At 48.7% G+C, this 27,998-nt stretch overlaps 1 protein-coding gene across 1 annotated transcript; it reads left to right on the forward strand.

The window, feature by feature from the left end:
• Positions 1-10,065: 10,065 nt before the first annotated feature.
• Positions 10,066-23,292, forward strand: RND3 (Rho family GTPase 3). Its single transcript, XM_059852500.1, has 5 exons — positions 10,066-10,435; positions 10,535-10,622; positions 17,008-17,117; positions 19,042-19,176; positions 21,278-23,292. The coding sequence occupies exons 1-5, from the start codon at positions 10,286-10,288 to the stop codon at positions 21,527-21,529; spliced, it is 735 nt and encodes a 244-aa protein (XP_059708483.1). The 5' UTR covers positions 10,066-10,285; the 3' UTR covers positions 21,530-23,292.
• Positions 23,293-27,998: the final 4,706 nt, after the last annotated feature.

Raw genomic sequence — 27,998 nt, forward strand, 5'->3', positions numbered from 1 at the left:
TGCTGGCACAGGGACAGGGGGATGTCCCTCTGCCCAGGCTTGTCACAGCTGACTGAAAGCTGGGATTTTCCTGGGCAAAAATCTCCTTTTATCCATGGCTCATCCCCAGGCCTTTGGGTTTATACCCCCTGTGAGCAGCGTGGATTGAAATCTTCCCCCAAGTTGAAAGCCTGGGGCATTGTGCCCCCAGACATGAAGCTGCAGGGATGTGGTGCATGGGGATCCTGAGGATTTCTGAGGATGAAATGCCTGGATTGTGTTATACCCACCAGGCTGAGAGGATGGGAGGTGTTCAGCTTGGGTGCCACATCCCTGTTAATCACCCCCCTCATCCCCTGTGGAAAATTCACAGTGGTTTTGCAAGGCTGAGTAAAATGAAGGACTAAAAACCCCTTCAGGTGGAAAGGTCTCCAAAGGAGATGCTCCTCCATTTTTGGGCATTGCACTAAAACCAGGACCTGAGCTTCTGCTATGAAGGGACTGAGCAGCCAACACTAACCTGGCTCCACCAGCAGCTCCTGGAGGGAATTCTGTGCCTTGGGAAGGGATCCCATGGATCCAGCCAGCCCCACATCGTTGGAACACAGAGGCCTTCACCCCAGAGATGGAGCAGCCTGGTGCCTTTGGGAACACTTGGAACAATTTCCAAGCTGATTTCTCCACTTCTGGCCCTGCTAAGCTCGAGTGGCCTCAGCTGCATCGTGGGGACAGCTCCACCATCTCCTGAGGGCCTTTATCACCTCATGTCCCCTCACATCTGCTGCAGGCACAGGGAGGGTTTAACTCCAGCAAAATCCTCCTGGTTTCCCAATTATTGAAGTGGTTTTGTCCATCAGGACCTGCTGCTGTGCTGCTCAAGGGCTCTGGATGTGGCACTGCCAACCCTGGGGGACATCTGGGTGTCAGTCAGGGAGCTGCCACCCCGGTAAGATGCAGCTCCTTGCTGTCCTCGGTGACCAGCTATTAAATCCCCAAAATCCCCACAGCTGGTAAATCCTCCATTGAGGAAACGGGGAATTCTCCAGGCTGGACTCAGGGCAGCTTTGGGAAGGTCAGGGATGTGAGCTGGCTTGTCTGGGGCAACCACGAGCTCCAGGTGTGGCTAAACTGGCACTGGGGCAGGGATGGCAGCGTGTGAATGGCATCACCCTCCTCGCCCAAGCCCAGGGGCTGCCTGTGCTCACTGCTCCCACCCCCCAGCAGGATCTCAGCCTTTCCCAGCGGGAAAAGCTCTGGAGAATGCCCCAGGCGTTCCTGGAGCTCTGTAGGTTGGCAGCACGACCCTCTGGCCCAGGATTTGCTTCCTGAATGTTCCATCTGGTGCTGGATCAGCTCACTTGGGTTTGGAGTCTCCTGGAGCTGGGAACACCCATGGAATGTGGCAGGCAGCAGGGATGGGATGGGACAGCACCATCTCCTGCCAGGAACACCCAAGGATCCATCAGCAGGAACATTTTCCAGCTGAATCCCAGGCTCCCAGGAGGAACCTTGGGAGGTGCTGGTGACGAATTCACCCTCCTGGTGCCCTTTGGAGCCTGGGAGTTACTGTGAACCTCAGATAAGGAAAGGCATGGAGACATGAACTGGCTTGTCCCACATCCCGCTGGAAAACTGGCAGGAGAACCAGGAACAGAGCAAGGTTCTCTTCTTCTTGCACCAGAAAATTCTAGAAAGCTGAAAATTTAACAATTTATTGTCTAAAATTAGCTTTTAGTTATTGTCAGCCCACTCTGTCATCCTCATTTCCACAGGGGAAAACTGTGGCAGGATCATCCTTCTCACTCCCAAGTGACATAATTCCAAAGCTGAATTCCCAATTCCTTTTATTGGAAAAGATTTCTCCTCCATCCCCTGCTGATTTTCACAAGGCTGGAAATGTGGAGCAGTGCTGTGACCTGAGCACCGTGCAGGGATGGTGGTCTACAGGGGCATCCCATTCCCAGCAGGAATAACCCCTCCAACCCCCTCAGGAGCACATTTGGCTGCTGGATAATCCTCTCTTCCCATCATTATTTATTAGCAGGAGGTCAGAAGAGATTCCTGTGCCAGATTTCCCCCCAGAACTGTGAAAACTCTGGACTACTCCAATTAATTTAGAAAATGCAGCGGGATAAAAGCCATGTAAGCACGGAGAGAGGCAGACCTGGCTTCTGCAGGTATCTCTCTTGATGAGAGGTAATTATATCCTTCTAATTAATTGTTGGCTCATGGCAGTCAAGGTCTGACTTGCAGGGACAAGTCAGAAAGAGGGAAGAAGGCCTGGGATGGGAAGAAGCGACGTGGGAGGACTCAGCATTCTTTTCCCACGTGGAGGAGCAGCAGGACGTGTTAATTCAGCTCTGGAATTTCGCTCCCAACCTTTTATGGTGAAAAAATGAGGCTCTCCTTGGACTTTGCAAATACATGTTCCAGCTGAAATCCAAGTTGTGCGTGAGCTCCCGGCCGGCAGCCGCTCACTGGGATGTGCTGAGCACGGGATATGCAAAAATTTGGGAAGTTCAGCTCGGGCTCCTGAAGGCTCCCAGACAGCCCTGGGTGAGCTGATGTCATGGTTTTATCTGAGGACAACTTCTCATGGCTCTGTCTTGTCTTTCCAACGAAATACCTGAGCAAAGGAATTAATTTTTAATGCATCCAACAAGAGTTTTGGAGAGATTTATTCTCACTCCTGCTGCCAGGTTGTTCCTGAGAGCCCAGAAATCCTGGATCTGGCTGATTTGTGGTGTTTGGAGGTGAAGGGATGGAGCAGCAACTTCCTTCAGGCTCCCTTCAGCCTTTCTTTGACAATGCACATCCCACCAAGCTGGGAATAAAGTGAAGACCTCGTTTTCTGCAGCCTTCCAATAATTCCTTAATTCAGGTGTAGGAAGAAGAGATTTCCAACCTTGAATCATTCCTGTGGAAACACCTGACAACAAGAGCAGAGCTAGAATGTGTTAGAAGACCAGTTGGGCTCTTCTGAGTCATTTAATTAGAGCGAGGAACTTTCCCTGCCTATGGAAATCTCAGGGTGGAAAGGGTGTGAAACCTGCTGCAACCAACACTCGCCTCATTAGCCTGGCTCAGCAGGGAGTCCAGGGCTGTGTGTGACCCAGGGATGTTCACACTTTTCCAGGGAAATCTGCTTTAGGAGCTGCTGAAGTGGGAGATGCTCTCCCCGTGGTGTGGAAGCCCCAAATGGCCACCACCACCACCACCATCCATCCGTCCATACTGGTGCTGTCTGAGCTCCAGCCCCTGGAATTGTCTCATTTTTCCACACTCCACAGCAGCAGCTCAAAGGATGCAGAGAAAAGGAGCAAAGCTCTGCAGTTCATCTTGCTGGCTGCAGGCAGAGCTGCTGAAAATCCAGGCCAGGGCCCTGGTGACCCAGAAATGTCCTGTTTGACCCGGGGCTTGGCTGAAATCTCATTTTTGTGCTGCCTCCCTCCGAGAGCTCTGGAGAGCAGCTCCTCCCGAAGCCAATCCCTTGCCAGGGCCGTGCAGGAGCTGCCTCCACAATTGGAGTTAATTAGAAATCTGGGAATCTGGGAGCGAGGACTTGCTGGAGCAGCTTTTGCTGTTGCAGCCATCGGGAGTTTCCTAAAGTGGAACATTTGCTGTTCTTGTTTCTTAGCTGCCCCATTCCCATGGATCTTCTATTCTCAAATCCCAGAAAAATTATTCTCCCAGAGGATTTCTCCTCTCTGTATTTGCTTTTCAGGCTCTGTCCAATCCTCACTTCTCTGGTCTCTGCTTGGTGCTTTCCCCTCATGGATGCCCATGGCCATCCTGCTTTTCCCCCCTGAAATTCCTGAGGTTTTTCTGCAGCTCAGAGCCTGATTAATCCCAGCCTGGCACCCCTCAAGCAAAAGCTCCCAGCCCAACAAATTTTGAAATGCAGCTCTGAACTCGTCCCCGCAACTTTATGGTGGGAAATGTTGTGCCTGAGGGACAGAAAACAATAAAAATCAACGCCCGAGCGCGTGAAGAGTTTCAAATGGCTCCCAAAAAATTCCTGCAATGTTTCCAAGGGTCTGTGCTGCTGTTACTCATTCACACGGGCAGGAATTACAAATATGTGTGTGCAGCCAGGAAAGCTTTGGATCACCGAATATTTGAGGTGGAATGAAGGGGGTTGGGGGAGGAGAAACGCTCTGAACTTCTTCGGGATAACGAATTCGCCTCGGTGGTGCCGCGGCCAAAAAATGACATTTCTCCTTCGCTGAGTTTTGTGCTCTTCAGCAACAATTCTGAGCTGCTTTGCCTTCAGGGAAGGGGGAGGAACTGGGAGGAATGGGTAAGGACATGCAGTACTGACCTAATCCGGTGCACTTTTCCCTGGAAGCTGCTCCCAGAGTCTGCCCGTGGCCCCCAGCACCCACTGGGATTGGCCAGAGCTGGGTGAGGAGTGGGGATTGCACAATTTCACTCGTTTTTTCCAGCCCCAAACGGGATGCAAGCAAAAGGATTTCAAAATTCCTTGTGAAATGAACTCCATCCTTTGACTAAAAATGTTCCAAGCTTACTCATTTCCTATCCATTGCAGAAACTACATTATAAATAAATCTTGGAATTTAATATCTCGTTATAAAAAGAGGTTAAACCTGAAAGTTGCAACCTTAGCAGAGATCAACTCAGCAAGTTCCTAATACCAAATTCCACTGAAATCCAAGAAGTTCAGCAAAACAAGCTGCCTTCAGCATATCAATATTTCTGATGGAAAACCATCCTGTCAGAAAATTTTTATGCTGCTCCAGGCTAGAATTCCCTAACAAACACTTTTCCTGTCTCCCCAGCAACTGGCACTGCTGATCCTGTGTAAGGAATTTCCATAATTAACCTGCAGGAACGGAGAAGGAAATCTTTTTGTCTGCAGGATATTCTCCAGCAGCATCTAGGAGCCATTTCACTCTGAGCTAAAGCACAAGAAATTCAATGGGATTTCTCCATAAATTTCTATGGATCTTCAGGCCTAGTTCACATCAGAGTTCAGAGCCAGCTCAGTCTAATGCAACTCTGGTGTTCCTTCAAATGCCAACAGGGCTTTGGGAAAAAAAGCCCTCAAAACAATTCTTCCTTGTTGCTGAAATCCAATCCTGTGCTATCATCCAGATGAGGACTCGCAGGCTTTGATCCCTGTGGATGCAAGTCCCTCCCAAGGTGTTTGTGCTGATTTTTTACAGCCAGGAATGCACAACAGCAGCAGGAACTCAGACAAAATCCCAGAGTTTGGTGTTCCTGCTCACTGGAGGCTGCTCCTGCCCCACCATCCCAAGGCAGGGAATGTCCTTGAGCTCCATGTGATTTCATGGATGGCAGAGCACCCCCGACGTGCAATTTGTTCTTCCTGCCAGCGCTAACAAATCATAAATATGGAACAGGAGAGCCGGATCTGCGCGGGATCACTGAGCTGTTTTCCTGCTCTGGATGCATTTCTCCAAAAGGAATCATCCTGCTGCAGGGGAGGTTTGATCTGAGGTGATGCCCCAGCCCCTGGGATAAGGTCAGACAGCCCTAAGGAACAGCGTGTCTGAACTTGACCCCTCACAAGAATCCACTTGTTCCATCCCTGGAATGTCCAAGGCCAGGTTGGGTGGAGCTTGGAACAGCCTGGGATAGTGGAAGGTGTCCCACCCCATGGCAGGGGTGGAATGGGATGAGGTGAGAGGCTCTTTCCAACCCAAACCCTTCCAGAATTCTCTAAGTGGCCCCAAAGCATTTCTCTGGCTCCTAAAAGATGTTTTCTATTCCCAAAACATGAAGCTTTTCCAGAGACAGAATTCAGATATATCTGAATAATCCACATGATTTTGGTGGCTTTTACAGAGCCTCCTTGGCTGAATGGTGTGATGGGGAAGGGAGTGATCACCTCCCACATGTCCTCACTTCACTGGTGCTGCTGTGGACTCCTGGAAAAATAATTTCTCCACAGTATCACCCCTCTGTAAAGGGGAGAGATCCTCACACCTGCCATCCCCCGCGGGGATAAATGCCTTGGGACAGCCTCTGGACACAGCCAGGGAGCTGCAAGCCCTGCAGGACAGATCCCAGGGCTGGCAGCAGAGATGGGATTCCATCCCGACTGTGAATAATGACACCACAGCCAGGTTGGATTTTAAACCACCTCAGCCTCTGTCTTAATGTCCTGCCTCCATTAAGGGCTTTTAAAAACATTTTGGCTTTGGTAAAGCTTTGCCCTCAGCTCCTGAAACTTGGAATAGCTGAGCTTTCATTCTCATCCAAGGCTTAACACCCAAGGACCTGTCAGTCAGGTGAGGGAGACTCACGGGTGTCTCGAGCTGATTTTATGGATTTATGCAGTTCTCTCCCAGCGCTGGAGTCACAGCCGGATTTCTAAATGCCAAAATAGAGATTATAAGAGTGTCAAGCTTCATTTTGTTTTCACTTCACAGCTAATTAGCATTGATTTTCATGCCGTTGCTCCTGCATAGTATTCCACCGACATCACGAAACGGGAGAGGCTCGTTCTCACCCTGCCACCATCAATTTTAAACCCTCCTTGGAACAGAAGGACTTTGGGGTTGGGGTTTGGCAGCCAAAGCTCCGTCCCTTGGCAGGGTCCGAGCCACGCGTGGCAGTCGAGCTCCTTGAAGCCGATTTTTCCCGAAGTGAGAATTCCCTGGGCAGCCAGTGCGGTTTGCCATTTGAAGTCCTAACGGGAAAGTAGCAGGAACTCCTTTTCCAACATCTGCAGAACGTTAAGGGCTGGGAATGATCCCTTAGCGGGAATTAGCGGGTACTTGTGACCTCTGAAACAGGCGGGCTCAGCTCGTGGCATCTCACAAGGCAGCAGGGAGAAATAATCTCTTTTCATCTGTTGGGAAGTCGAGTAGGACATTGATAAGATAACAAATGGGTCTGTGAGACCAGGAGAACAGCGGCCCTAAACGAGGTGGGGATTCCACCAGGCGCAGGGGCTGCTCCTTGGGGGGCCAAAATCACTCCTGGGCTCTGGAAGGAACAAAAAAACCCCACCAAAAATCAAAACCCAACCATCCAAACAACAACAAAACCAAAAAATTCCGATGTGATCATGGACTTCATGCCCATCCTCACGTACTCCCGAGGGAGCCCACGCTTCCCCCACGCAGGAAACACGCATTTCCTAATCCGCCAATGTCCGACCTTAAACCTCGATAATGTTCTTTTAATGTGCGTTTAGCTGCACACCAGCAGCGCGGAGAAGGGGTGGGATGTGTAAAATCCATGTTTTATGTATATTATTCAGTATTTTTCGTGGATGCTTTAGTGGTTGGAATTGCGGGGAGAGAGATCTGGAGAGCAATTTTAGATTTAAATCATCGAGCAGTTATTCTGAAACTAAAAGCACTTGTTCTCGGCTGGTTTATTGCAGTCATAGAAAGTGCTCAGGCAGATTATTTGTGAGGGGAGAAAAATGTATTTTGATATTCCCATGAAATCTTAGATGGGATCAGGAGTCATTACCACGCCAGCCCCAAATTGTGTGTGTGTTATTAATATACACATCATGATTTCTGGGATGGAAAGAGGAGAAACTGTGAAAGGCTCCGATCAGATCTGGAGAAAAATGGGGAATTTGAACGAAGCAAAGCACGAAACTGGGCCCTACAAATCAAAAATCCAGACTGCGTGTGAAAAATCCTGGTGGAAACATCAACCCCCGCTGCCTTATCCCCGTAGTTATCGGGTATGGGAAAAGGCATTCAACTTAAGGGCCTGACATGAATAATGGCTTTATGGGGATTAACGGATCTGGAGCAGCTTCCCCAAGGAATTCCAACAAGCTGGTGGCTTCCAAGGGTTGTCCCCAGTGCCCAAAGCACCCGAAATCCCTGGGGTGGGCTGGGCCATGCTGGCAGCAAACAAATCGGGTGAAGATGATATCACCAGGAGCTGCTGATGGAAGCTCTCTGCTCACGGTGAGTAAGGGTTCCTGTGAGTTAAAGTTTCCACATTCCAGGCATAGCTGGATGCAGGCAGATTTTCCACAGGAGCTCTGTGAGGGAGATGTTTCCTCCAGGACCCTGGAGGAGACTGATTCCTCCTCAGAGGAAGCCAAAGCACCAAGGAAAGGGCAGCACCAGCTCCGGCTTTGGTCCATCTTGTGTCCATCTGTGCGGAGGTGCCCGGTGGATTGATCGGGAGCAGATGTGCACACCCAGCTCCCACTCAGGATCAACAAAGAGCTCTTTCAACCCCGTCTTCTTCTCTCCTTAGATCCAAGATATTTCTTGGCTGGTGCATTGGACTCCCAAAGAACTGGAAGTGAAACTCCAGAGCTCAATCCCACCTTCCTCTGCCGGTGAGACTGCCCCTTTATTAGGTGCTCCAGTGTGGAGCAGAGGGAAAGGCAGAAAAACCAGGATTTTCTGCCCTTTGGAGAACACCTGAGAGCATTTACACAACTTTATTTTTCCAGATTTATCTCCTGTTCCAATGTTGAACAAAACTCAGCTTCCTGTGAGCATTAATTTACATCGCTGCTTATTCCTCCCATTCCACCATTTCTCTAAAGAGCTGGTGGACAGCAGGGGTGGATGGAGACTGCAAAGGAGCAGCTTTTAATTTAAAAACATAAAAAAGAAGTGGAAATCTGTCTGCTCCAGGGCCTTACAAGAAAGGCACACAGAGCAAATTTTAGTGTTTTACACATTGTTTCCAAACAGAAACTGATACTTTGGAAATGAGTAATTTGACCTGCGAAAGATGTGACACGTCACAAACCCCAAAAATATCAGCACTGAATTTTGAAATGTCATGTTTGGGATTCTCTCATGTGAGTCAGGGCAGCATCTCCCCATGGCCAAACAGGCACGAGCCAACAACATCCTTTTATCAGGATGTTGTTTTAAAACTTGATGAATTGCTCACGTTTCAGCCCAGAACTGACACGGGCTGGGTTCATGACCTGGATGACTCAAGAGAAAAGGCCAAGGCTGCACCTTCAGGGTGGCCACCCTGGGGTCTGGCTGAGCCAGGCAAAGCCAGAAATTGAGGTTGGAGGCAGGAGGGGAGGCAGGCTCTGCTCCAGCCCCTTTTCCAGGGATCCAGCTGCCACATGGAGCCATATGGGGAAAAGAGAGGAGCTCTTGAGGGAGATGAGTGCTACGAGCTGCTCACAAACCGTCCCTTGTTCAGGGCTCTCCTTTCAGACACGATGCTCAATCCTCTGCTGAACCCCAGCCAGCTTTGCTTGGGGTTGTGTCCAGGAAGAGAAGGAATAGGAGGATGTTGGTGGTTGGGAGGCACTGATCTCCGCTCCCTATGACAAGGACAGGACTGAGGAAATGGCTGGAGCTGTGTCCAGGCATGTTTAGGGTGGGTGTCAGGGAAAGGCTCTTCCCCAGAGGGTGCTGGCACTGCCCAGGCTCCCCAGAGAATGGCACATTCCCAAGAGCTCCAGGAGTGTTGGGACAGCGCTGCTGGGGATGCCCAGGGTGGGGTTTTGGGGTGTCTGTGCAGGGCCAAGAGCTGGATCCATGATCCTGTGGGTCCCTTCCCACTCGGGGTATTCCATGATTCTGTGTCTTTGTGATATCCCGACATATTCCTTGTGACCATGTTTTGAGGGGAAAGCCCCTTTGCCCACCATCACAAGCACCATCCCTTCTCAGCTCTCCTCATCCCTTCTCAGCTCTCCTCATCCTTCCCCAGGTATCTTCATCCTTTTTCAGCCCTTCCTTCTCATTCCTCCTCATTCCCCTCATTCCCCTCAGCCCCCTGCTCTCCTCAGCTCTCCCCACCATCCCTCATCCCAGCCCGAGGCACTGGGCACCACCTGAGGGACCCCGGACCACCTCTGGAGGCCGCGCAGCCCCAGATGCCGCCGTTCCCTTTCCCACCGCCGACATTTACAGATAAAATCCCTCGATAAACACCACAACCGCCTCCTTTACGGCCCCCATCGCTCTGAGGGCTCCGGGCCCCCCCTCACTGCCCCCCCCGCTCCCGCCGCCCCCCGGCTCCCCTAGGGGGCGCACTGCCCCGGCGGCGCGCGGCGGAGGGGCGTGGCCCGCGCGGCGGCGGGCGGTGATTGGCGGGCGCGAGGCTATAAATAGGGGCGGGCTGAGGGGGGACAAAGCAGTGAGCGCGGGACCGGCGGGCAGGCGGCGGCGCGTCCGCGGCTCTGCCTCCTTCACCGCAGCGGCTTTATTGTGCTTTTCGCATTTTTTTTTTTTTACTTTTTTTCTCGAGGAGCCCGGGTGTGGTTTGGTTTTGTGGCTGGTTTTTTTTTTTTTGTTTTTTTTTTTTTTTTTCCTCTCTTCTGTTGTGGCCGGCCGGAGGGACTTAGGGGAGATCAATGAAGGAAAGAAGAGCGAGCCAGAAGTTATCGAGCAAGGCGGTGATGGATCCCAACCAGAACGTGAAGTGCAAGATCGTGGTGGTGGGGGACAGCCAGTGCGGGAAGACGGCGCTGCTCCACGTCTTTGCCAAGGACTGCTTCCCCGAGGTGCGCGGGACGGGAGCGGGGCTGGGCTGGGCCGGCTCGGGGGTCGGGGCCGGGGCGGCGGCGATGGGCGCGGGCTGACCGTGCGCTGTCTCCCGGCAGAGCTACGTCCCCACCGTGTTCGAGAACTACACGGCCAGCTTCGAGATCGACACGCAGCGCATCGAGCTCAGCCTCTGGGACACCTCGGGTGAGCGCTCCCGTTCGCATCCCGGGAATTCGGGGGGGATCGGGAGCACCGGCGGTCCTGGCGGGGCTGCCGGGCTCCGCACGCGGCTGCTTCTGACGGCTTTTTGACAAAAATCTCAGCTATCCTTTCGGGATCTGCTTGGCTGAGGGTGTGGGCAAGGCTCCGGGAAGCGGTTTGTCGGCATTGCAGGGGGATGTGTTCTCACCTGCCTGGCTGGAAGGAGCTTTCTGGGGAGCTCCGGGGGTACCTGGGCTCCTCTGCTGCCTGCAAACCCCGCTTGGCCTCGCAGGAGAGGGAAAAGCTGTTGATGTGCTAATGGTGAATTATTTCAGCTCGCTTTGGAGCTCCTGGTGGCCTCCTTAATACCCCCTCGGTTTTTTACAAAACATAGCACTTTTCGGTGTCCTAGAGAGTCTCTGAGGCCAGGAACGGCTTTTAGGGCAAACCTCTAGAATGAATGTCTGATTCTCTGGGATGCGGAGGGAACCATCCTTTCCCCCACCAGGCTCTCCATTCTTCCAGTTTTACCTGGAAGGAACCGGCTCAGACGCCTCCCAAGGTTGAGGGGTTTGGTGTTTGGCTGGCTCTGCTCGCATGTTGAGACAGGAGCTCCTCTAGATCCGCCTGTCGTTGATAATTTGGATAATTGGGCTGCACTTACAGCCAGGAGGGTGAGGGAGCACCCCAGGATTGCTGCCTCAGTGCTGGAGAGGAGCGTGGGGAGCCGGTGTGGCTCTGCCTGTGGAGAGCTGAGGATGTCCAGGGGGGAATGACACCAAGGAACCATTACCAGAGGTGTGCATCAACATCATCTGCAGAGCTGATTGGCAAAAAAACCTGCAGGAACTTGGCAGAACACGCAGTCCCTCTCTTTCTCTGTGTAGATGGCTCGTTAATGCTGAATTTGGACCCGGCAGTTCCTCCTCAGTGCGACAGCAGTTCTTTTACCAGGAATGAAAATGTTAACCCCTGTTTAAAAGAGGAGTTTAGGCGGCGGGTTGGCTTCCCTCTTGCTGTTGAGGAAACGATTCCAAATTCTTGCAACACGATTACTGGGAAAAGGCAGCCTCTGCCCACAACCAGTATCAGCTTTGCTCTGAGCTGATTTTTTTTTTTTTTACTTCATCTTATGCCAAGTGAGACTTGCAGATTTCTGGAGTATGTCTGGTTGGAGCTTTCATGCTGATTACTAAGCTGCCTGGAACTATGGAGCAAGGGCTTATTAAAAATTATTAGTTATTTTGGAAAATATTATCTTTATTAACATACAACACACACGCAGGCTGGACGTGGGAAGGTTTGGAATCTGTTTGTCAAAGGCTGGAGACACCCATGGAAGGAAATATTCCCTAGCACTTCAAAAGACAAAATCAGTGGAAGAAAAAACACCTGCCAGCCTTTGTCCTCTGTCCTGGAACTCAGAGCAAATGTGGTTGAGTCAGAAGCTTGAGACCAAGTGGGTGATTTGTCTGACATCCCCAAGTGAAGAGGAAATGCTTGAAAGAGCCAGTGCTTGGTTTTACAGAGTGGTGCTGAGTTCATCCTCTGGCTGTGGGACTCTGGATGAGGAATTCTGGATGATCCGTGAACAGCAGTGCAAAAACCCAACTCTGCCCAAGCCCATTAACCCAGAGCAAAATCTCATCAGCAGATAACAGACAGCAGAAGATAAGGGAGTGCTTTAGCCTTATCTGAGAGTCTTGGTAATTTAATTTTTACAAGTCTTTGTCCTGCTCCTCTGCTGAGTTAGAAGAGATGTCTGAATGGCATTTTTAAAGCAGGACTAAATCTAATTAACTTCAAAAGATGGCTGATCATTGCAACACGGGGGAGGTGATGGCTGCAGGTTTTGTGGTGCTTGAGTATCTCTTGGGAGGGGGGAAAAGATGCTGTTTAATTGAGGTTTTTTTTGGAATATGCTGCAGATACTTCCAAGATGACTCAATCGGTCTTTTGTATTCATCTTCTTTTTTAACTGGGAGCATTTAACAGCCTTGCCAATTGGTCCCTTGAATTAAAGTTGATAATTAGGTTTTGCAGTGAGTCCTTTGGAAGGATGTCCTGCCACCTCCAACTCCTTTTTTGCTCACTGGGAAAATCAGAAGAGCTGTGGCCATTGGTTAAAATAGTTGTGTGAGGGTGAGAGCAGGCCCTGCTGCCACAGTTTTAGTTTGTAATTCTTTATATACCAACGATAACAATGTGTTTTTACCAGAGAACTCCTCGGTGTCGTGCAACTGATAGAAAATTTAAAATTCATTGGGGAGTTGTTGTTGCATCTTGGATTTGCCCATAGGAATATGGGACAAGTAAGAGTGGAATGGAACGGGAGGGTTCATTATTCAAATGTTTGCTGGTGCTGTCTAGTTCTGCAAGTCATTAGAAGGATTTAAATTAGCCACAGCATTAAGGGAAGCACTTGCCAAGTAGAATTTCAATGGGGTTTGGGACTACCAGCCCTCTCTCAAAGCAGGAATGTCTGGTTGCAATCTCACTACACCATAAATTACTCTGCTCTGTGGTAACATGTGGCAGTCTTGAGCTGCTTGGGAGCTCTGCTTCTTGAGTGAGGTGGAATATTAAAAGTTTCTCCAGGTTAAAGCTTCATCTTGTACTTTCAGGGCCACTGTGAAGGAAAAAAGATCTGTATTAGCTGCCTTTATCTACCACTTAATCTGCATTTATCAAGTGTTTTTGGCTCCTTTGATATTTGTATTTCTTGCATGGATAGCAGCAGCTGTGGCTTTAGAAATACCATTAATTAGGTGTACATACCTGTGTGTCCCTAAAATGTGTTTTAGGGGGTTTCTTTATTGCTTGAATCGTGGCTACTCCAGTAAAATAATTCTCAACAGGGCCAGAAATACTTACAACTGCTGGGGATTAGCAAGTAATTAAATCCAGAAGGGCCTTGGAGCTGAGAGTCGAGTTAGGTTTGCTGTGATTTTTGACTCTATACAATGTACTCAGTGTCCGTGTGCAAGCAGAAATTAATTGGAAAGTTTCGTGCTGAAACCTTTCAGGAGAAAGCTGAAACTTGGAGGAATTAAAGTTTCTAATTCCCCAAATTCCCTGGCAGTAGGAACTGCAAAGGAAAAGTCCAATTGCTGTCTTTGCCTCCCAGTTCTCTTGTTGAATTCTGTGATTTTCTGGTTTTAATTGCCCATCTTAGCAGGGTTTTCTTATTACTTTTACAAGGGAATTAATTAGAATTGGTACCTGGGAATGCCAAGTGCCCTCCTAAAGTTTTCCCTTGGAGATGTGATCCTACAAAAACCTGTGAATATTTTGATGTCTCTTTGCTTGGAGATAACCTGCACTGAAAATCCACCTCAGCCATCCCAGGTTTTTGGGGGTTTTTGTTTTAAGGAGGAAAACCATCAGCCCTGAATCAGCTCCTTGGAGCAGGCAGTGTTTGCTGTGTCTTCTGGGATAATTAGTGAGCCCAAGGGTTTGGGAGTGAGAATGCTGCTGTTCATCTGTTGTTCTTTCACTTGACTGGGCTCCAAAAGGCTCCAGAGCCTAATTCCTGGTGGCTGCTTGCTGGTGTGGAAATAGGAAAGTCTTGCCTGTTACTGAGCCCTCCTGGCCTCTGGATGTGCAGCTGAACCCTCCTGGTGCCTTTGCATCTTCCAGCCAAACACCTCTGCCTGATCCAGCACCTTCAAGTGGTGCTAAACCACCCCAAAATTCAATACTCCTCAGCTTTTAATGATGTAACTCTGTTCTTTATTAAGATAGCAATATTTAAAGCTCAGCTTGGCATCCCCTCTAGGCCAAACCCAACCATATTGCTGGGGAGGGGTTTTATTTCAGTCTAAAAGCTGAATTTTTGTTGGGCTCTGCATGAAACATAAGGTTTCAAAAGCAGACCATCCTTAATGTTGCAAGTATTTTTGGCTGAAATTATGGAAGCTGCCAAGCAAATTAAAAAAAAGGAGGATTGCAGCTGGAATAAATGTCCAGCACAAAGGAAAATGAACCACAGCCTTATCAGCAACTCCTTGATAAGACTGAAAAACCACCCATGTTGTCCTTGCCAAAAATGTTTTATTTTGCAGGAACAGAATCCCAAACACAAATAGGCTTTTTTTTTTTTTTTCCTCCTCTCTCTCCCCACAAATACCATGGCTCCAGTTCCACATTCTCCTTCTGTTTTCGAGGGTTGGCACGGCTTCAAATCTGCAGAGGAACATGAAAAAGAGGGAGCAGCCTGGCTGGGCTGTGCTGGAGTTGTCTGTTCAGACTTGAGCGAGCCTCATTCCTGACATTCCTGCCTTCTGAGGGTTTCTCTGGGCAAAGGCATGAAAATGCCAGCTTGAATAGGCCTGCACAGTGAGGGCTGCAGCCCCTCTTTATTTGCACAGGAATAAAGCTTTGCTTATAAATGAGAGCAGGAAATTTCCTTTGTGGATCCTGCAGCTCGAGGAGTTGAAATGGGCTCTGTTTGTTCTGCCACACACCAGCCTGGAGAAAAGCTGGGGAATATCCCTCCTAAGCTTGCTAAAAGTGCTTTTATTCCAGCTCAGCATCTGAAATAGGAGAAATTCAAAAGGGGGAGGAAAAAAAGAAAAAGCTTCCAAGCAAAGCAGGGGTGGGAAGAAGTCTTGGGGCTGGAGGTGGGGACTCTGAGCACAAATCCATCTCCTGGGCATAAATGGGATCCCTGGAGCTGCTGAGTGAGCCCAGAGGTATTTGTGTGAGGAATGAGTTTCTGGGTGAGGCTTTGCTGAGACTCCTTTCTAGCCAGCACCCATTAAGGATTCCCTCAATCCTACCCTTGCTTGCTGGAGCTCGGGGAGACGTGGCAGTGCTTTAATGTCACCCAGGTGGCTCTTAGTGGCACTTGGTGCTGCAGCTCCTCCGTGTCCAGGACAAAGAACCCAGCCTGGGGCTCCAGGGTGAATAACCCAGGCCTGGGGCTGCAGGACAGGGCTGTAATAGCAGTGCTGGAGATTCTGGGCTGTAATTAGCAGTGCACAATGCTCATTGATAGCTGCAGTGAGGAGTTAACTCCGGGTCACCTCGCTGAGATTTGTTCCCAACGTGTCATTTGTGCTGAATTCAGCTGAAGTGGGGTGTGAAGAGCCTTTTCTGACAGCTCTGTCAGATCGACATCATTTGCGGAGATGAGCATTCGAATTAAATCCTTCTCGTTCACCAAATTACCTTCTGCTACCTACTTTGGTAATGCTTCACTCCCCATGTGTTATTCCTCATTTCAAAAACAACATTCCTGGGATTCTTGCCTCCTTTCCCGTGCAGGAGAAGCCTTCCAAGTGAAGTCATCTGCGAGCCCTTCACACCATTCCTTGTGCAACAGCCTGAGCTGTCTGTCAGGGCAAAACCTGGGCAATTCCTCTAATCCAGTTAATAATCAGAGACCTTACAGCCAATTAGTTCTGGAGAGCTGGGAAATCCCTGGGATAATGAGCTGATAACCCCCCAAAATCCTGAGTTCTCGAGGCGGGTGTTCCATGCTATGCTATAGGGGCTGCTGCATTTTAGGATTTACAGAAGTAAGGGTGTATGATGGCTGAGAAAATGAATTTTAAGTTGCCCAAGCCCTTGCTCTGTTGGGCCACTGAACTGGTTTGAATGTCCTTTTAAATGCAATAAGAAATGAGTTTTCCTCGGGAAGTGAAGCTCAGCACAGTTAAGGCCAAACCTAATGGTGGTTGAGCAACTTCTTAGAAAAAAACAAAGTTTCTTTTTCTTTTCTTTCCCTCCCAAACCTGTTGCCAGATTCACCAGATTACTAAATTACAACTTTTAACTCTGGACAGATTTTAACTTTTCACATGATGATTGTTGTTAAGGAAAACAGACAATCCCTCCACAGGCCTGCAAGTAAAACAAGCACAAGGAGCAGCACTGTACCTACATCTGCTCCCCCAGATTACTGAATTAGCTTTGATCTTGTTGATAAAAATCTGGTTTATGGGCTAAACATAAACATTTATTGCGAGCTTTATTGGTTTACAGATTAATGAGGCTTTTTGTGACAAATAACTTGAGTGCCTGCCTACAAGATTGGGATTTTTCCCTGCTGGAAATCTGTTTCCTGCAACAAGTTCTTCAATTTGAAGCAAGAGTTTCTTCTAAACATTGCCAATGTGACAGCTAAAGATGCTTTTTGCACTTGGAGCTATTTGTTTTAAATTAACTGTGGTTAGTTTAAATAACTGGGGTTGGAGGATTTGTTCTGCCCAGGCCTTAAACTCGAGCTGAGTGCATTTCCCTCTCCTTGGGAGCATCCCGAGCCTTTGGTGGGTGATGGATCACTGGGGGGCTGTCTCTGGAAGCCTCTCCAGGCTGTCTGAAGGACTGCAGGAAGAGGAAAGCAGCAATTCATGGAGCTGTTGTTTGTTTGTTTTCCCTGCAGGCTCTCCGTACTACGACAACGTCCGCCCGCTCTCCTACCCCGACTCCGACGCTGTCCTGATCTGCTTTGACATCAGTCGGCCAGAAACCCTGGACAGTGTCCTAAAAAAGGCAAGTGTTTGAGCCAGCCCTGAGCACAGAGCTCTGCTGGACAAGCTCATCTTGAAATCCCTGCGGTGGTGCTCTGGAAACTTCCACTTTGTTTCTTTAAATGGAGCGATGACAGGAGGGTGCTTTAATTTGAGGTCATTTGTTTGAAAGGGGTGGATGTTAATTGAGAACAAAAACTCGCTAATGGACACTTGGAGCTGAAGGAAATTCTCATTCCTCAGCCCTGAGACAGCAAGGAATTGTTGAGAGTGGTGTGAGGTGCTGTAAGAAATTGTATCTCACACGTTCCTGTAACAGGATTGGGAAACTTTGCTGGGTAAAAGTTATCTGCCAAGTGTTTGGACTTCTGCCACGGCCTTACATAATTTGTGAGCCTGACGTGTGAGGGAGCAGTGACAAATGCCTCTGGAAGGCACCAGCAGAGCTTGCAGTGGCACAGAAATGCAGCCCTGCCCCAAGCCCTTCATGAGATCACTGATCCCAGCTGGTGTCATGCTTCCCACGAGCTCAAACACAGAATTTTCGTAGTCAAGCTCTGTGTTTGCAGGGTGGTCCTGGTCCTGTCCTTGGCTGCTGAGCATGACTCAACTTCACAGTGGTGGGTTTGGGGCTCAGTGACCTGAGGTTCCTTTTTTCCTAGGCTGGGGCCAGTGGTTCTTGGCTCACTGGGATAAAGTGCCTTACAATGCTCTGAATAGCCTACAAAAACCACTTCAGAACGACTCTGTCTGTATCAAACAGCGTCCAGAGCTGTGGTTTTTCTGTCCCTCCTAATGCTGGTTACTTAATTCTGCAAGAGATTTTTCTTAAAATGCTTTTAAACCCAAATTACAGCCTTAAATTTTAGGGAGTATCATCAGTTTGGGTTATGATGTGAAGGTTTTGGCTTTGAGTTCTCAACATGACCTTGCAGAAGGGTGAAACCCAATGAATTTATCCCAAGTTCTGCCTGAGGGGCTCCTTGCTGGTTCACCTGGAAGAGATTTGTGTAGTTTAGGGGGTGACAATGCAGCAATAAACCCACATTTAGCCCTGCTGCTGTTGTACAGCTGGAGGTGGGGACACCATTTCTGCACTGGCTGGGGCTGGCTGTGAGAAACAACAGCTCTGCAAACCTTTGCTCATGTGGCTACATAATCTCAACTCATTCCCTCCTGATTAGTAAGCCAGTGGAATTCATGACTGTGTGAGATAGGAAGATTTCATCCTTGACCAAGTTCTGCTGGAGCTGATGCCTTCAACAAATTACCTTGAAGGCAAATCCAGACATTACATAAAAATATTTCAGCCTGGGACGTCAGGACTGATTAAAGTTGTTACCCATTGCTTCTTTGGATTTAAACATTAACTGTTGAGTTTCATCTTTTTATTTTGTTAGGGTCAGGATTAAATGCGTGAGATGGTATTTTTTGTTTGGACTTGAATGTTTACTAGTTTTTATTTATATTACAGTTTTACAAACTGTGAGTTCGTAGAGTATTTTACTTAAACTAGAAATGGAGTTCTGTTTCTTTTTTTACAAGGTTTTTTAAAGGATAAACTAATTAAGAAATTACACTTAAATTATTTTTATTTTTAACTTAATAACTAACTACTCATGGCTTGTAATGTGGATTTTTTATCTAATTACACAATACCACCCAAACTCATGAAGAAGGACTAGCTTTTGTCTTAAAACTTTTATCTTGTTTTATATATATTACTGTAGTCTAAAACTTTAAACTCTAAGTTTTCTACTGTGTGATATTACACACTTCTAATCGAGCTACACACCTGTAATTTTACTTCAATTTCGGGAGCTTTCTTCACAGCCTCAGGCCAAATGCAGTGTTCTCTTGGGGGGTTTAGTGTCTTGACAACACAGAAAGTCTCAAATCCTCAGCAGCCAGGGTTCTAACAATTAACAAAACCTGCAATTTTCCAGTGGAAAGGGGAGATCCAGGAGTTCTGCCCCAACACCAAGATGCTGCTGGTGGGCTGCAAGTCGGACCTGCGCACCGATGTCAGCACGCTGGTGGAGCTCTCCAACCACAGGCAGACCCCCGTGTCCTACGACCAGGTAGGGGCCACCTCCTTTGCTGTCCTTCAGGAGGGAAGAAAAATCCCTTTTGTGTCCCTGGAGCCCTCACTGTGACCAGCTTCTCCCTCGTGATGACACCAAGGCAGCCTTAAAGGCAGATTTGCCTTGGTTTGAAAACTGCTGAGGACTAAAGGAAATCCTGCAGCCCCACAGCACATGATGAAATCGTCCCTTTAAACATCATAAATTGTTGTCTTTTTGGTTGCAAATTGCTTTTTAGGTGAGTTGTTAAAAACTTCCTGCTTCTCTGTGCCTGCACACACCAAAAATGTAGCTAAAAGGTGACACATCCTGTTTATTCACTGACAAATGGGGAAAATTGCTGTCTGCAGACTTCAGATTTGAATGTTGTTTGACTTTGGAATCATGACATTATATTGGAATATAGTCTGTCCCCAATTCCTTAGAAAACCCTTTGTCCCTCCTGCTGAAGGTGCAGCAGCACCAGAAGGCATCTTAATTTTTGATGAGATCTTTGCTCTTGGGGAAGGGAGAAGTCTGGAGGCAGGCATTAGAGGAGAGAAAAGGGAAAGGAATCAGGTCATGGGAGAGAGCAGGATGTAGGGAACGGGGAAACTGCTCTGAGGTGAGCTTCCCTTTATTACTCACATGTGTGTGATCATTCATGGCAGCTGAATCACCCTGTGGGAGGCACAGTGGCACCTCCACGAGTCACCTCAGTGTCTTTAGCAGCCAGTTTGGGATGGTTTCTCCCTCATGTTTTCCAAAGCAGCAGCTCCTGATGTGGGGTTACTAAGGATGCAGCATGTTTACGCTGGAAAATGGCAGGACTTGAGTAAAATCAAGTCTTTCCATGAGAGGGATCAAAACTCTGCTGGCAGGTGGATTTTTTCCCCTGGATTCACAGCTCAGCCTGTACCCCTGAGGAGCAGCAGTCAGCTGAACACAGAGGACACAGCTGCTTCTAAAATTCCCTAGCCTGGAATGCAGTCAGAGCTTTCCCATTCCCCTGACCTCCAGCACTGGGAGGGCAAGGACAGGCTGGTGACACCCTGCTCCAGCCTCCCAGTTCAGCAGCTCCACCTGAGCAAACATTTCTGAGGCTCAGCTGAGCAGGAGCTGAGATGTTTGACTGTGGGGAGGGCTGCTCCCACAAGCTCCTGCTGCCTTATCAAGCCTCTCCCCTCTGCCATTGATAAGGGGCTGCATCACTGCAGGGCAAACAGGAGGCTGGATGCCCAGGGATTGGTGTCATCAGGCTGGCACTGAGCAGCCAGGAGGGGCTGGAGGCAGGCACGGGGGTGGCACCTCAAGGATGTGGTTGGATTTCATAACTCAGTAAAGATTCATCCCTCAGAAATCAAATTTCCCTTGGAACAACTCCCGTTTTTTCACATAATGCTGTATTGTGTTCAGTAGCAAACTCAAGGATGAGGTTGGTTTTTGTAACTTAGTAAAGATTCACCCCTCAGAAATCAAATTCCCTTGGAACAACTCCTGGTTTTTCACATAATGCTGTATTGTGTTCCAGCAGCAAAATCCACCATGGGATCCTGGCTGTTGTCATTTGTCATGTGTTGGGTTGTTTGCCTTGTACTGCTGGAACAAATATCCCTGCTTTGACTTCTTAAAATCACTAAAGAAGAAAGGGCTCCAGTAACCCCTCATGTTCTTTCCCCCTTCTTTTCCCTGTTCCATATCAGGAGGTTGACAGAACTCTCCCAGAACACGTTTCCCCAAGAACTTTTTGCCCTTTTCCTGGAGCTGGAACAGGGGCTCTGCTCCAGCTCAGGGCAGCTGCTTATTCCTTAAGGCACAGAGTTCCTCTTTGGAGATTTCAGCTCAGGAAATTCCCAGATTCAGGTTAAGGTGAAACTGCTGAAAAGGCCTCACTCAGTTGTTTGCAGTCACTGAGCTCCTTTTCTTTCCCAGTTTGTGTTTATCAGCACAGCAGATAATGCCTGGACACTTGTTCAACTCCTCCTGCAGACAAATCTCTGTCTGTTTTCCCGAGTTAGCTTTGGCTTTTCCAGGCAAACAGCGCAGAGCTGGAATTGTGAGGATTGCTCAGGATTTTGCACAATTTGGTATTGATCACATGTTTCTTTTTTCCCCTCAGGGTGCAAATATGGCCAAACAGATTGGAGCAGCCACATACATCGAATGCTCAGCCTTACAGTCAGAAAACAGTGTCAGAGACATTTTTCACGTCGCCACCCTGGCGTGTGTGAACAAAACAAACAAAAATGTGAAACGAAACAAATCTCAGAGGGCCACAAAGCGAATTTCACACATGCCTGGCAGGCCAGAACTGTCCACAGTGGCCACGGACTTGAGAAAGGACAAAGCCAAGAGTTGCACGGTGATGTGAAGGAGCTGGGATTTCCTGGAGGAGGAGGAGGAGGAGGAAGATCCAGGAGGGGTTGGAGCTCAATGAAGTCACAGCCACAGGGTGTTTAATGAGGGCTTTGCCAGTGCTTTCATGGAGGCTTCTCCTGCTGTGTGAGACTGTACTTAAGGACTGAGCAGCAGGAAGAAAAGGCTCTGAGAGAGGTGGCATCAGGAATTTCTGTTGAAGACAATGCCAAAAAAATAATAATAAAAGGGAAAACGTTTGAATGTGCTGAGAGAAGAGAGAATGATTGGGAAAATAACCCTGCAAAGGAGAGATGTCATGGACAGTGCTTGTTTCTTTTAGTAACGCTCTGCTCCTGGATGCTACCACTTTGATTTCATTCAAATAATACTTTAATGGGATATTTTTTTTTAATGAAGACGTTATTAATATGCCCTTCTCATTAAGGAACTATCCCCGTGACCTTAGAGTTGGTTTTCCAAAGGATTTGATCTCGTTTTTTTTAGTAGCTGATTGTGAAAATGGAGAGGAGACCGAGGCCGTGTGTGTCACCTGGAGGAAAATTTTGGAGAGGTCTGGAGTTTTGCCTTGCTGCTCCACGGTGGGGATGAAGACAACTGTTTGAGGATTCCCAGAATTTCCGTGGAAATGAGATGGATCCAGTTGGGGGGGGAGGGGAGTGGGGGCAAAGCAGCCCTGCAGGGCTCTGACTCGGCTGTTCCTCTTTGTGGTTGTGATGTGGAGTGGAGTTGGTGCCCAGTGCTGGTGTTCTGTGTGGCCTCGTTGCTGTAGGTTCAAGTGGGAGGTGCTGAGAGCTGTGATGGCAAATGATTCGTGGTTTTCCAGCCCTGATTGTTCCTTAAGCCTTACTGCCCACCTGGGGAAGCCCCAAAAACCCCCCATGGCTTCTCCCAGGAGCTGGAGAGCCCGTGGATCCCGCAGGAAGCTGCAGACAAATGCTCTTCTGGGATGTGGTTCACTGCAAAATAAAAACAAAAAAAACAAAAATACCCCTCAAAAACCTGCAAATGAGCCAGCAGAGCCTTTTGTGGTGCTCCTCATTTTGGGGAGGAAAAGGGGTCTGAAGAACTGTGAGGCCTTAAGGGGTCCCCAGTGGGAACTGGATACTGCCCTTAGTTTTAGGATTAACACAAAAGTATCCAGCCCCCAGTCCTGAAATGGGGTGAACTGGTTCAGTCCAATCCCTTGTTGCTGTTGTTACACTGAATTAAATCAGCCTTTTCTAATGGTTTGCAACTCTTCCTGACTCACCAAACTTCTCCCAAAGGAAGGAGACAAAGCTCTGAGCAGGCTGGTTTTTGCTTGTGCAGGACAAGCATTTCATCCCCAATGGTGATGCTTCATTTTTGAAGTGTTTAAAAGCTCTGTTCACTCTTGCAAAGGTAAAGATGAACTCATGATTAAATCTCAGTTCTGTGTGTTCCCAGCACTTTGTTTCATCTGAGAAAAGAAGACAAATCTCACTCCCATTCTGGTTATTTCCCACAAAAAAAAAAAAAAAAAAGACATTTTTGACCACCTTAATAAGCTTTTAACTGATGCAACAGTGCTCTTAGGGCAGTATTACAAAATAGCTGGTAAGTGCTTCTTTCTGTATTTAAATATTGTGGAAAAATAAGTTATAAATGTTATAAAGCAGGACATTCATTACTTTTTTTTTTTTAATTGTTGAAGTCACTTTGTATGTTTGGTTAATGTTTCTGCAGTATTTATTAAAATACCATTTTTTTCTTTGAATTAAAAAACAAAAAAACAAATTTTCTTGTAGTGGAAACGGCCTTTGTGTGGTAGTTCATTAATAATTGTGTGTTTTGGTGCATAATTGTGTTGGGGTTTGAATAGGAATCTTTCTCTTGCAACAGCCTTTTGGGCATTAAATTTTCCACTTTGCTGTGGGTTCCTTCCCAGAGTTGTTTCCCAAAAATGCCAGAGGCAGAGGAGCAAAGCAAACATGTGGGGGTTGCTTTGCTTTGCCTCTCAGGCTGAATTTTCACATTTTCAAATTCAGCTTGCAGGTTGTTCTTTGCCAGAAAAACTCATTCCCAGCTGAGGGTTGTTCCTGGTGCTGGCACTGCTGGGAGATCCTTGGAATTCTGAGTTGTCCTGGAATTCCTGTGTCCTGTTGGGACACAGAACCTGCAGCTCATCCTCCCCTCCCAAGGGCTTCTCCTGGTGTCAGTCCAGGCAGAAAAGCTTGGAATTGTCTCCCTGTGGTGCTCTCATCTCAGAATTCCAACTCAGAATTCCCAGCAGTTCATCTCCTGTTCTTTGGGGCTGCCCTGGTGTTCCTGATGACCCAACAGCTCTGTAGGTGCTGTAATTAATGAGTGAGGGGTTAATTAATTGCCCAGACTCTCCTGTCCTTGCCATCTGAAGGTGTCTCTGGTGCTTCCATCTGTTCCTGTTGCTGTCACCACTGGGAGATCCTTGGAATTCTATGCTATCCTGGAATTCCTGTGTCCTCTTGGGACACAGAACCTGCAGCTCATCCTCCCCTCCCAAGGGCTTCTCCTGGTGTCAGTCCAGGCAGAAAAGCTTGGAATTGTCTCCCTGTGGTGCTCTCAGAATTCCCAGCAGTTCATCTCCTGTTCCTTGCAACTGCCCTGGTGTTCCTGATGACCCAGCAGCTCTGTAGGTGCTGTAATTAATGAGTGAGGGGTTAATTAATTACCCAGACTCTCCTGTCCTTGCCATCTGAAGGTGTCTGTGGTGCTTCCATCTGTGCCAGGTTGAGGAGCCCTTGAGTGCTGGATTTGAGCACAGCTCAAATTTTGTGTCACTGACCCAAAATTGAGCCAGCAGGAAAAGCTCCATTCCTGCTTCCTTGGAACCTCTTTCCATAAAGGATTTTCCCCAATTAATTGTTCCTCTTGGAGGGTTTGTGGTGTCTTCATCAGAGCTGCAAACTCTGGAGGAGCAGTTGGGACACTTTTTGGCTTCTCCCCAACCCTTGAGGTCCCACACCAGGCTCCTGCTGCTTTTCCTGGGATTTCACCAGAGCTTGGCAGGGAATTCTGCGTGAGCTGCAGGCTGGGCTTTGTGGCTCCTCTGCTCCCTCTGAGCTGCTCCTCCCTGGCTCCAGGTGGAGAAGAGAAATGTCTCTTCCTGGTGCCTCCAGTTTGGAGGTTGCCCAAATTTTGTAGGAATTTTGGATGTTTCATGGTGCTCCTGGGTCACTCCCCAGTGTGGCGTGGTCACAACCCAAACGGAGTGGATTAGGAAGGTGCTGTTAAAGGACTCTCAAACCATCTCCAGAAAGGAAATAAACCCAGATTTAACATGCTGAAGTTGGGCTGTTTGATGATTATTTAGGGGTTTTTTTTCACCCAGATTGGTGGCTTAAAGCTCCAAGGGTATTTTGGGACTCTCTTGGTGGATTTGGGGTCAGGTGCTGGCATTTCTTTGCCTCATCCTCATGTAGCCTCTCCTAAGAGAGGGATTATTTGCTGAAAATCAAGTAATTATTAATTCTCAGCTCGTTTAGCTTCTTCCTTCCAAACTCCTTTCTTAAAAGATTTATGAACCAATTTTTCCAGGGATTCTCCATCTCATCCTGCTCTTGTGCCAGCCTTCCTGAAAAAGCCATGGAGAGGCTGGAGTTGCAACAGTGCCTGCTGCCAATTTAAAAGCTCAAACAGAATATTGTTCATTTTTTAATTTTTTTTTTTTCCCTGCAGCTCCTTCATCTTCCTAGCAGGTCCTAAAGTGTCCAAAATGACCTTGGATCCTGATCCTCAGGATCTGGCACAAGGAATGTTCTGCCAAGTGTTTTTTGTTTATCCTCCCTAAATGATCTTGGAGGGTGAGGGTTGAGAAATAATCTGAGGAGGAGAGAAAAGATCTCACACAGATTTCCAAAGGATCTGTGAAGAAGGAATTCCAAGTGGGGAAATGGGTTTTTAGCCCTCCACCCACCTCATGGCACAAATTCTGGGATGTGATTCTAAATCTCCTTCCTTTGCAATTTGCTGTGGAGCTTGGCAAGGAATTCCCAGTTTTTCACTCATGGGAAGGGGATGGATCCTTTCAGGAAGGTTCCTGCTCTGCCATGGTCACCTGTCCTGCTCCAGAGGTGGCACCAGCACTGGGATCATTCCCATGGGAATGAGGAAGGGATGAGTCTGTAAACCAGACTTTAATCCCACAGCAAACAGAGACGTTCCCTGGTTAAACCACATTCCTGGGCTCCTTCTCCTGGAACAGCCCCCTTGGAGCCAGTCCAGGTGCCATTTTGGGATAAAAATTACCATTTTACTCATTTTACAGCAAAATATAAAATAAGGGGGCGGGGAGGTAACAGTAACCCCCTGCAGTGTGCATTTCTGAAATAAAGGGGAATTCCAGTGTGTTTGCAATGAAATAATGGTGCTAATATTGAATATTATGAAATATTTACAGATGGGTGGTGAAGTTATGTCCTGTGGACCTGGGCATGCAGCCTCAGCCAGGGCCACCTGGATATTTGAGGGAAAAACCCAAGGAAAAGCTTCACCCCCAGCAGGAGGAGGCTCGACTTGAGCAAACACCCAAACTGAAGGAGCAGAAGGATAAATAAACACAAGGGCTGCAATTCCAGGGCTGGAATCCATGGCAGCCACTGGGACTGCGGGGAGCGCCTTGGGGTGTCCCTGTGGTGGGGGGCAGAGGGTGCTGAGTCAAGCGCTCAGCCACGAGAATGAAAAATCAGCAGTGACACCCTGGTACACCTGCAGGGAGCTGTGGCAGTGCCTGGAGCAGGAAGGGAGAGAGGAGCAGGGAGGTCCTGGGCGCCATTTCGCGGTGGAAGGCGAAACTGGGCTCCGTCCGGCCTAAGATGGCGGCTCCCCTCACGGCTCCCCTCACGGGCCTGCCGCCATCTTGGCTGATTGGGCTGGATGGGGAATTGGGTAAGAGGGCGTAGGAAGGAGGGTTAGCTTAGGGCTCAGGATGGTGTGACCTCGGAGCTGAGGACAAGGTGATAGCAACCCCTGAGGGACTGGGAAAAGGGGATGGAGCCACATGAGATCCTCACCCTTTTTCCAACAACTCTGCACCTCATGGCCTGATCCAGAGCGCTGGGAATGCGGTCCCTTTCCTCAGGAATGTATGCCTGCCTCTTAAATGTGTCTATTTTCCTTGGGAATGTGTCCCTGCCTCGGGAATGTGTCACTCCCTTGGGAATGTGTCCCTTTTCCACGGAAATGTGTCCATTTTCCTCGGGGATGTGTCCCCTTTCATTGGGAACATGTCCCTGCCTCGGGAATGTGTTTCCCCTCCTCGGGAATGTGCTGATGGCATCGGGCTGCCTCATTTTGCAGAGAACAAAAGCAGATCCTGGGGCTGCAGGGCATTTTCTGCCCCCAAAATCCAAAATCGGGACCTCCCAAGTCGGGGGGTTGGAGGTGGCTGTGCCGAGTTTCAGGTTACTCGGAGCAGAGCCATTAACCTCATCCTGGCTGGAGCAGCTGCAGATTGGATGCAGGACTTGCCTTGAAGCAGACGTGAGTCATTTCTTGTCTGGTGTGTAGGGAAATCTGCCAGTGCTGATGGGAGCAGCACATCCGTGACGTGGGAAGGGGCACTGCCCTCTGCCCGGCCCTGTCACCCGCTCCTGCCTGGCACAGCAGCACGGGTTTGCTGAGCTTTGTCTGCTCAGGAGGTGTTTGGTGCCCTCTGTCCTGCTCAGGAGGTGTTTGGTGCCCTCTGTCCTGCTCAGGAGGTGTTTGGTGCCCTCTGTCCTGCTCAGGAGGTGTTTGGCACCTTCTCTCCTGCTCAGGATGAGTTTTGGTGCTCTCTGTCCCACTGAGGAGGTGTTTGGTGTTTTCTGTCCTGCTCAGGAGGTGCTTGATGCCCTCTGTCCTTCTCAGGATGAGTTTTGGTGCTCTCTGCCCTGCTCAGGAGGTGTTTGATGCTCTCTGTCCTGCTCAGGAGGTGTTTTGGTGCTCTCTGTCCTTCTCAGGTGGTGTTTGATGCTCTCTGTCCTGCTCAGGAGGTGTTTGATGCTCTCTGTCCTGCTCAGGAGGTGCTTGATGCCCTCTGTCCTGCTCAGGAGGTGTTTTGGTGCTCTCTGTCCTTCTCAGGTGGTGTTTTGGTGCTCCTTGTCCTGCTCAGGAGGTGTTTGGTACCCTCTGTCCTGCTCAGGATGAATTTTGGTGCTCTCTGTCCTTCTCAGGATGTGTTTGATGGTCTTTGTCCTGCCCGTTTTCCGTGGTCCACAACAAGGGATGGACGGATGGACGGACGGATGGACAGCTCTGCCTCAGGGCTATGAAAACCCCTTCTCCTGCCCAGAGATGCTGTGGCTGGCCCTGGATCCTGGAAGTGTCCCAGGCCAGCTTGGACAGGGCTTGGAGCAGCCTGGGATAGTGGAAGGTGTCCCTGGACGTAGCAAAGGGATGGAATGGGATGAGCTTTAATATTCCATCCCACGGTACCAAAATTCCCTTTCTCCACCCCCATTTTTGCAGTTCTGCCCTTCCCTGAG

Source organism: Haemorhous mexicanus, chromosome 8 (genome assembly GCF_027477595.1).
Source record: "Haemorhous mexicanus isolate bHaeMex1 chromosome 8, bHaeMex1.pri, whole genome shotgun sequence".
Taxonomy (NCBI): Eukaryota; Metazoa; Chordata; class Aves; order Passeriformes; family Fringillidae; genus Haemorhous; species Haemorhous mexicanus.

Bases quoted from the DNA above. Each gene is read 5' to 3' on its own strand.
- RND3 (XM_059852500.1), top strand. From the start codon at position 10,286: ATGAAGGAAAGAAGAGCGAGCCAGAAGTTATCGAGCAAGGCGGTGATG. The intron at 10,623-17,007 runs GTGAGCGCTCCC...TTTTCCCTGCAG, and splicing joins CAGCCTCTGGGACACCTCGG to GCTCTCCGTACTACGACAAC. The intron at 17,118-19,041 runs GCAAGTGTTTGA...GCAATTTTCCAG, and splicing joins TGGACAGTGTCCTAAAAAAG to TGGAAAGGGGAGATCCAGGA.